Source organism: Halyomorpha halys, unplaced genomic scaffold, assembly GCF_000696795.3.
Source record: "Halyomorpha halys isolate HHAL.00 unplaced genomic scaffold, Hhal_1.1 Scaffold889.1, whole genome shotgun sequence".
NCBI lineage: Eukaryota > Metazoa > Arthropoda > Insecta > Hemiptera > Pentatomidae > Halyomorpha > Halyomorpha halys.
The window spans coordinates 108,321-118,811 of NW_027105736.1; the positions used below are offsets into that span (position 1 = coordinate 108,321).

General features: G+C 29.6%; 1 protein-coding gene and 1 long non-coding RNA gene across 7 annotated transcripts in view; one reads left to right on the forward strand and one right to left on the reverse strand.

The window, feature by feature from the left end:
• Nucleotides 1-10,491, forward strand: part of Mgat4a (alpha-1,3-mannosyl-glycoprotein 4-beta-N-acetylglucosaminyltransferase a) — a 325,867-nt gene that overhangs the window by 106,326 nt on the left and 209,050 nt on the right. For 2 of the 5 annotated variants that reach the window (XM_067053477.1, XM_067053480.1), the window contains exon 1: nt 8,669-8,861. The exons of 1 other annotated variant lie outside the window; for it this stretch is intronic. Coding sequence is in view for 2 of the 4 variants with exons in the window: in XM_067053471.1 (XP_066909572.1) it covers nt 8,267-8,273 (7 nt within the window). In the remaining 2 variants the exon portion in view is untranslated. Of the gene's footprint in view, nt 1-8,077; nt 8,274-8,668; nt 8,862-10,491 lie in introns of those variants that run through there. 2 more of the 5 variants (XM_067053471.1, XM_067053472.1) reach the window with 2 other exon arrangements.
• LOC136797293 (uncharacterized) lies at nt 3,933-9,490 on the reverse strand. 2 transcript variants are annotated; one of them, XR_010845151.1, is made up of 3 exons: nt 9,300-9,490; nt 6,970-7,678; nt 6,734-6,885 (listed from the first exon to the last, which is right to left on the reverse strand). It is a non-coding gene; the product is annotated as an uncharacterized lncRNA (long non-coding RNA). The 2 variants fall into 2 exon arrangements; XR_010845150.1 differs by lacking the exons at nt 6,734-6,885; nt 6,970-7,678 and adding an exon at nt 3,933-4,429.

Here is a 10,491-nt window from a genome sequence, read left to right on the forward strand (position 1 = left end):
TGTCTATGATCCAAAAAACCATTTTTGTTATTTCTGGGAAGCAACATGACACTTACTTCTTCCACTTCAAACTCATCGTTAAAAAATCGTTTACTGCTTGACGCTGATGAGGTGTCACACATACTTTTGTAAAACTCTTTTGTAAAACGACTTTTTCCGTTAATCCTATACCTTTTCTATAGTTTTACATAAATATGTGTATGTATAATTAACATATATTATTTGTAAATAGTGTATTTACCGTTGTTTTATGTATTTATGTTTTCCTCAAAAATAACAAAAATTATTCAGTATACAATTATGAAATTAGTCTTAATCAAGTGCAGCCACACTGTTGTTGGCCAATACATTGTGTAACTTTACAATTGTTCTAAAGGACTTACTCCCAGGATAATAAATAAATTTCTTCTCATATATAGTTAAGTGAAAGTAAAAAGATATACATATTTCAAGGTTTAAGTCCTCAAAATTGATGTTTTTTAATATCAATTATTTTAAAAATGCAGTTATAATAACTTTATAAAAATTAGAAAACACATTTTCAGCATCTTTCAACTTGAATTAGAATACTAGCAAGAAATCACCTAACGACTATTTTGTAAATCCTTGTTTACTTGAAAATTCAAAACTTCAAAAGTTGATATTCAATAATTTTTTTGTATATTATACAGATAAATTTACATCTTTGTCCTTTTTCTTAATGACAGCGAACATCATCAGAATCAACAAAAGAATTTCTAATGCTTTGATTAACATATCGCCTTTGGTTCATATATATGTGTATATATACGTATTAAATATAAATATATACACATCAAACTGGTAAATTGGTATTATTTTTATTTTCATATATGCAAATAAGCCTCACTAATTATTTCTCATTTTTGGGGTTGAGAGGAAGAGACCCAAAACAAGAAATATATTTTTTTGAAACCGCATCATCTGACCGATCTTTCGATGTTCCAGCCTTGTGTCTCTGGAATTCCATTCCTTTTTTTCCGTTACTCCCATGCCTTTTCTAATTCCAAATTCAGCCAATCGCTGTCTGCCTTGTTCCTCGTCAATTGTAAATAGATGTATCCTAACTTTAGTAGTAATTTATAAATGTTTCTATACTTTATTTGAATTTTTATATTATTGTTCCTATTACTTTTAATTAATTAATTTTGGATGTAAAGCTCGTCTTGAATTTAAGGAAATTTTTCCGAAACAAATTAAAATTTTATTATTGCTAATTCATGCAGTTATCATTAAAAATAATTGATGTATTTAACAGAAAAAATACGTATTGAAATAAATAACTAATCTATTAATATTATAATAAAGTTTTTTTTTTAAAGAAAAAATGAATTACACTAATCACAAATGAAATCTTTAATGTAAACAATAAAATCCAGTCTATCGAAAACATATATATAATTTGTAGTTTTTTCATTTAAACATGATACTAATAAACCCACCTGAAATGCTTAGGTAGCAAGACAGATTCCCAGAAGAATAAAATTATCATTTCCTTATACATGTTTTAATACAATTATGTACAGTTGATCTAGGTGCTCTTTTTAACGAAAGTGGCTACATTGGTGAGGAAGTTTCTCAAAGAATCGATGCAGCTGGAAGAATATTTAGTTTACTTCGAAGGGAACGCAAAGGGGAGGTGACAAGAAAAACTAAAATAATGATCTACAAATCGACGTTCCTCCCTATTCTTTTCTGCTCTTCCGAATCGTGGACCTTTCGAAACACAAGAGCCGGATCAAATCCATGGAGATGCGATACCTCCATAAGGTGGAAGGAAGGACATGACGAGATAAAGTACGGAGCAGTACCATTCGGACTAACCTCGGAGTCAAACCGGCTGAGAGCATCCTAGAGGGACACAAGCTAAGATGGTTCGGACACCTCCTCCGGATTGACCAGGAAAGGACTGCCTGAAAGACATATGAGACTTGCGTGGAGGGAAGAAGGCCAAGAGGAAGACCACGCATTTCCTGGGAGGAGAGTGTTAAGAAGCCGGTATATGGATTGGAGTAGGAGAAGGGAGATGGTCCAAGAGCGAGATATCTGGTCCAGACTCCAAATTGTAATCCCACACTGAGCAAGCGGTAAAGGGGATAGAATGATTATGATGATGAAATGTTGATTATGATGTACAGTTTAAATATTCTCTGAACGATCAATACTAAGCACAAGGCTGGATTAGCTCTCAGGTAGATATTTGTTTTTTTGTTATTTTCTATGTTTACTTTGTTCTAAAAGTAAAATCTAAATTATTTAAGAGAAAAAGATACGATATAGTGACATTATTTTAAAAATATTTGTTGTAAAAGATGGATAAACATTTATGCATAAACTACAATTACCAAAGAAATCCTATATTATATTTATCAGTAATTGGGTATTACTGATAAATAACTTTACCGTATAAAAGGCAGAAAATATTTTGTTTCTTGCAAAATTGTATCCTATTTACTTCAAAATCAACACGAAACAAAACTTAAAATATAACTTACTTAATAATCCTACAAATAATTTTTTTAAAAGTACTTTGAGAAATTATAGGTTTTTTTGACAAATTAAAATTCTATACTTAAACCTTATTCAATTTTTTTCTTGTCAAACAGATGTTACACAACAATATCTTCTATAAAAAGTTTACCTAACTAAATGCTCATATAATATTTATTAAATAATAATATTCCAAAGTGGGTACATTGGCTTTTGATTTGATTGATTGACCATATTTGTATAAATAAATTTTTCGTAAAAATTCTCCTGAATTTTATTTATGAGAGCGGACGAAGCCGCTACAAGAATTACTTCCAATGATATTTAATTTTTCCTTATAAAAAATAAACTAATAAAAAGAGAATATTATCTATTTTCAGTTGGGTTAATTACTTTAGTTATTTACTTCAATTAATCTAAGAGTGACTAGTAAAGCATTGTAATGTAACCAACTTAATGACCGTGGGCACAATGTTGCCTGGTGTAATTGTCTATCCAAGTTACTGGTAATTACCAACCCCTGAGAGTTATAATCCCCAACTTATATAGTTAGTAAAACTAGGTATAATCGACCGACATTGTTTTTTGTTACTACTTTGAAGTATATGAATGATACCTATAATCTAGTGTCATCCTCCGTCATCTAGGCAGTGTACGCCGATTCCTAGTTTTACCTAATTTCTGGGTTAAAATTGCAATTTTTTAAAATAAACAATTTTTTTACGACTGTTCTCGCAGCTATTATTAAATGTCTTCTAGACAAGATAACAAACACTCCAATGTAAGCTGGGGATCGACAGGAAGCTGGTACAAGAGGTGTGTACAGGGTGACTGACAAAAAATTGTGTACAAATCATCCTAAATGTAGAGTATTGAGACAGAGAAATATCTGAGGCCTTTGATGACATATAATTAAATAGCCAAACCTTAGAAGTTTTAGACATAGATATTTAAATATAAGATCTTTATCAAGGTTTTACGGGTAAAATAAAAATAAAAAAAAATGTTTTTCTTTTGAGAAAAATGGAGAAATATTTAGAAATAAAAAAGGATCGGGATAATATGAAAGAGTACGTTATGCGCGTGCGCTTGGATATATTTATTACACATTGACATTAGTGATGAGTTATAACTAACTTTTTATTGGATAAATTAACTTATATTTTGCTGATTTTTGACAAAAATGATCAATGTCCTCAGTTCCCCAACTGCTGTAGTTCAAAATAAATCCATGAATAAATATTTGTTAAAACAGTGTCGAATCATAGCATTTCTCTTTGAATTCCCTAACCTATATTTTTTTGTAATCATTTTCGGATAGGAAAATTAGCTTAAACGACTCAAAATATTCTAGAAATATAATGAATATAATCTGACTAAATAATTAATAATTAAACGAGTATAATTAAATAATTAAACGAGTATAATATAAATAAACAATAATGGTATAATCGAATTTTTTTTATTCTGTCTTGGTATACTGCTTTCCATCTGCTTTTTGGTCTCCCTCCTGGTCTTGCCAACTACGGTGGCATTCATTGTTTGTGTAGGGGCGATCTGATATATTACTTAAAGCCACACGTCACGCCTATCTTCATCTCAAAGCCTTTATTTCATAAGATATTGACTGACCAGTCTCCACAAGCAATACACTGTTAGTTCTCCTCGACGTGTTAAGTCTCTGATCACAGATCGCGCTAGCAATTGTACGGAGCACTATTCTTTCAAATCTCTTCATTATTCGTTTTAGGGTCCAGGTCTCAGATCCGTATCTCAGGGCAGTTTTTTTTTTTTTTTTTTATAGGGCTAAGTTGAAAAGTATTTGTGGGAGTCCATCTCTATGCTTCTGACCTATTCTGTCTTCAAAGGCTTCAGTTCGATCAGTTGAACAGTTGAGGAGATTGATAATTTTTTCAACATTCTGCAAAATACCAGTTAACTTATTCAATAAAAAAGTATAACTCATCACTATTATCAATATGTTATACATATATCCAAGCGCGCGCGCATAACGTTCTCTCTCATATTATCCTGATCCTTTTTAATGTCTAAATATTTCTCTATTTTATTTAAAAGAAAAACATATTTTTTTTACCGGTAAAACCTCGGTAAAGATCTACTGTTCATAAATCTATTTCTAAAACTTCTAAGGTTTGGGTATTTAATTAGATTCAATCAGATTCTCTTCACTTTCAGGTTTAAAATAGAAATTCTAGTTACTTTCAAATGAAAAGTAACCAAGGTTTAGATGCTGAGGATTTGCATGGTAGTGAGAGGAGGGACCGTTTTCCTTGGGTATGCAAATTAAGACGGTGGAGGCTATAGCTGCTTGTTAGCTAAATTGCTGCTAGGCTGGTCTACTCTCTGCCCGTTTATCTCGAATTACAGGAGTGATAAAATTGATGTAATTGACACTTTTATTATAACAGTTGGGAACTTTTTTATTTTTTACTCTTTCTTGAACCATCAATAAAGACCTAAATGTTTCTTATGTAACCGATCTAGCCTGAACCCGATATCATTCCTCCCATTATAAACTCCCTAACCCACTAGTTTCTAACATTGCTTCCTTTTCCATTCCTGGCAATCTTCCGAGGCGCCTGAAAAGAAGATGCCCTCGTGACCTTATATTGTAAAATGTTTTTAGAGTTCAACTACTGGGTAGTTTCTCTACATACTGTATCATATCATTATCATTATGTCATTATGATCAAATGTACCTGTTGTATTTTTTATACAGTTATAAATATCAATAAATAAAAAAATAAAAAATAAAAATAAAAAACTCTTTCTTTTAACTATGTTTCATTTTAAAAACCTGCCAATAATTTGGCAATATGTGTATCGACTTACGAGGTCTTGTGTATCGCTTGATGAGCATGGAAAAAAGAACGATGCCACACAATATTTTTTTTTCATGGAACTGATCTAGTTCTTTAAAGGTTTAAATTTAAAATTTGGTACCTACCTGTCAGGTACCTACCGGATTTTTGTGCAAAAAAAAAACAAAACAAAAAAAAAGAATATGGCATATAATGTACAATAAAAAACTGTCAAATATGTGTAAATAAATTTGGAATATACGGCTAAAAATCTTCAAATATTCGATAAGACAGCTAAGATATTAACATATTCCTACAAAACGTTCTGAATAAAGAATTTTTTTTCTTATATATATATATAAACTAAAATATGTCAATAATTTACTTTAACGGGTAACCAACCAAACAGCTAAAAACGTGACATGACAAGCTTTTTGACATCAACTGAAACATCAAAATAATAAAAGAACTTACAAGTAGCAGTACAAAAGAAAGACAACAATAATTGGATATAAAAATGATGACTAATTGGAAGTAATGAAGCAATAAATAAAAAAAAATAATAGAAACAAAGTAAAACAAACAAGAAACGGAAAATACGTAAATATATGTGCTAAGAGATAAGAAACATAATGTTTAAAACCTTTTAATATCTAAACGTAATAGTTAAAATATGGAAGTAATTGAAATATCAAATTATTATATAATAAAATTAACAATGATTGCATTTATAAACGAACTTTTTAGTTAAGTGATTCTTAATAGTTTTAGACCGGGGCTGCAACATGTTGACGAACATTATCATGTTGAGAATACTTTTGTTGTGCTTGGAGTTGTAGTAAGCGCGTTTTTCTTGAGAACTCAACTCAATCTCATTAATTATGTTTGGTAGAGAGCTCCAGTAATGGCTCCCCTTGCTTTGAGCTACTCATAATACACGACACCAAGCTAATTCCACCAAATATACACCATGAATTTTTTCTATGAAAATTCGTTTTGGCTGTCCTTGTTAAAGCATGGTCAGGTGGTTCCCATGATTTTCTCTTTATTGGGATGTAGTAGTGGATCTATTTTTCATCACTAGTGTCTATGATCCAAAAAACCGTTTTTGTTATTTCTGGGAAGCAACATGACACTTACTTCTTCCACTTCAAACTCATCGTTAAAAAATCGTTTACTACTTGACGCTGATGAGGTGTCACACATACTTTTGTAAAACGATAGAAACTCATTTGTTTTCCTAACTAAATGCATAACAGATCTTAGGGCATGGTAATGATTAATTAAAATTAAAATTAATTTGAGAAAACTGAAAACGATTTCATCTTTCATTATAACTTCTCATTCCTCTCAAGGTTCTACTTCATTTTCAGTTTTTCAAAAAAAAAAGGGAACTCAAATCATTATTCGCTTGGGTTCTTTAATTGTAATTGATAAAGTCCATTTTACAGCCCCAATGTCTTCGTGAACGATTCTTCATAAAATATTTGTGGCAACTTTTTCTGATAGTTATTATATTTATAGTGGTTGTGATTTCATTTATTTTTGTTCGATCCTATTAAAAATCATTACATTTATTAGTAATACAAACCAGAACATTATGATACCCATATATTCTTTATCTGACGTTTTACCTTACATTAAATAAAATAGAAGCCAGTCAGGTCACCAGGTAAGAGTGTATTATTTATAAATCATAGTCGACGATTCTGTTTCTATGAATCTTTCTCTAGATGAAAAATACGATTTCTGTAAATGAAATGAGAATTTATTCAATGTTTTAAAGATTTTAGAATACTCATTATTGTTACTACGTTTCATAGTTGTATTAACTACTATTTTCATCTATTTTATTCTTATTTTCTCTTAGTTAATTAAATCACTACTCCCCACATGCTTCTGTCGCTTTTTACGTTTCTATCTTGTTTTTATTTATCCCTGACGATGTGCTCCAAAGTGGGGCGAAACATTGGTTAACATTAAATAGTTTTTCCCATTATTTTGTACCTATATTGACCGCCATTCGGACTGTCTTTCTACAAACTACTTCATACAATCAATTATCTTCTTTCAAGATAAAAAGTATTATTTTTTTATATTGCAATATAACATTATAATTTAAGTTTGTTTTCCTGCCCTATGCGTCATTTTTTTTTATCTGCTGAAAATCATCAATTGTGTTAGAATAATGTCAACCAACTGTGTCAGTTTAATTACATCATTGTGTTAGAACTTGCTTATTACTTGTAATTAATTGATTGGCATATTCTTCTGAATGTGTCTGGCTTAGACATGGGTTATGCCTGGTTGGGTGTGGGAACAGGAAGAATAGTACAACAATTCGAAATCTGCAAAAAAAAAATTAGACAACTGCGAACATCAATATCCAATTACGATTCTGATTTCAAAAATGCGAAAATTCTCCATAGCAAAAGGAGCATGAAAACGCAATTCTGTTGAATTACCTTCTACGTAAAAAAAAAAAAAAATCTGGTTAATTATATAAGTCAAAATTCTGACATAGAAAAATTAAATACATTTCAGACAAGCAAAATAAGCTACAGTAAAATATAAATTAATTACGATTTAAATTTAAATAATACAACCAATGGGTGGTTCCTTCCCAAGATTTTCATGTGTTCTTGAAACATACAACATATTTACTTATTGTATTTATTATTTTACAGTTGTAAATCATATTAAATAAATTTAAAAAAAAATTAAGAAATCCTTCACTTTCCACACCTTCCCCCACTCCTAATACAGTGCAAGTCCATATTTAAGCCAGTCACGCTTTAACCCAGCAGAGCATGCCTATCATTTAAGTAAATGTCGGTAATAGTTCTTAATGTTAATTTTTAAAAGTTCGTTAAAGTAAATGTACTTTGACTATATTCTCTGAATAGATGATTTTAAGCTCATGAAACTAATGACGCATGACAGGTAACCAAATTAAACTATTATATTGTATTAAAAATGTAATAAAAAACATGATACATTGTATGTTTTAAAACTTAATTTAATTATTTTTACTCCGTCAAAAGTTGCAATTTTTAGTTTCTTGAAAATGGCTTAAAGAAGCCACGGAACGTTGACATTGATGTAATGTAAGCAAAAAACTCTCAGCTGGTGACCTAATTGGCTTTTTTACTTTATTTAAGAAGTATTATGACCTCAAGTTTCCAGTATATAACTAGATAACAAAGAATATATATTTAAATTTCACTGTGATTTGCTCTTTTATCTCAAGTATATCATTCAGTAACTAAGTAATGTGCATTAGAGATAACCTTTACTAGTTATGCCATATGATTTTCCTTGTCACCTTATTATGTTTTACTAGAAGTCCTTGTTTTTATCTTTTAAATTGAATGTTGTGGCACTCTGATTACAAGTCTTCTAACCCAAGATCAATATGCAAGTGTCTAGTAGAATATTTAAAATATTATATATCACTAAATTTCATCTAAATGTTTTGAAAGTGAACATCAGAAAAATCATAGAAGTGTAGTATATGTTCAATTATCAAACGTAAGTACTTCAAACGTATTCCAACTTTTTAAATTTTGCTTCATTCATGAATCAAAAAGTTCTCAATAGAAACATTCATTGATATATTCATCATTTTTTTTTTATTTCTCAATTATATGTTTAGTTAACTATGATGCCTATATTTCAATATCATATCTATCACTGATTTAGTTTGTTAAAAAATGATTTGGTTTACTATAGTTTTATTCTTCTAATAAATTAAGTGGTTCTAATAAAAGGTTTTGGTAATTTGACTAATAAAAATAAGAAATAATAACTAGGTAAGTAGCATTCTATAAACATGAATGATAAATATTAAGTGGTTGATAATATCATTTTAAAAATATATTTTGTTATCGGTTTTTTAGAATGCTATATGAAATAAACCGTTCATTTAGAGAGATATATGTTAATTGAAAAAAAAAACTCTTGACTCACATAGTTTTAGGAAAAAATAAATAAAAACGAGTCAGTTTTGTTTCCTCATTGGGTACTGTAAGTTCACTCGGCTAGATAACATAAAACAACTTTAATCGTCACTACAGATTAAGTTATAAGAAGAGGTTTAATCATGCATATTTCCTGTTCTGAAATTGTTTAACAACACTAAAAACACTTTTTATGAGAGAAACGAGACTTTTTTTCTATGAAGTGTATTATTATTACATATGGTTATTCAGTGAGGTTACAGATACTGTTATTCCTGTATAATTTATTTGACTTCCTCGTATTGAACGTTATTTACTCGATTTAAATTATTAATTTGAAATTCAAATCGTAATGTAAAAAGAAAAACACTAGTGCTCGTAACGTATATGAATTACCCTTTCTCTAGAATTAGAAAATATGCATCAACACATCAAAATTTAACATTTCAAAAGAAAAAAAAATGACCTGTCAATAAACTGAAATGAAATAAGAAAAATCCGTTCGTCCATCATCGACCGATATTTCTGGTATTAATGCTCGATGATATTATTGTTTTTTTTGTTTTTTTTATATTTGGCACTAAAGTTGCAAGTCATTTTATTATTCATGGGCTTTTTAAATAAGGGTGATTAAAAACTATGTCGACATACACTGTGAGGACAATAATCGGCATATTTTACTAATCCCCCGCTGTCGTAGTGGCATACTGCTTACTGCGTTAATTGTGGGTCAAGCATGTTTTGAAAGAAATCCTTTCACCACACAAAAAAGAAACCCTGAAAATTTTCAAATGTCAATTTATTTATTTGTTTTAAATTTTTGATTTAAGGAGCTGGTTTAGGAACTAAATCGTTCAAAAATATTTTTATTTTTTTTCGTCTAGGACAATATCTTACTCAGGTAGGCATTTCTTGGGATTTTGATACATGCCTTTTCGATAATTGTTCAACATTAAACATTTACTTAGAAGAATGAACACAATAAATAGTATGATCTGCTAGAGAGGGAAAAGAGTCTTTTAATAGTGGCAATATCAAATTTTCTCTTAGAGTTTCCTTTCAGGCATATGAAGTCCTTTTATGAGATTTTGGGAAATTAACAAAAATTGTCACTTCCACAATTTACAACTACTATCTTTATACTATAATGGCCTAACAGGTTTTTTGAAAGACTTGAATTTTTATATTTTATTAAATTTTAA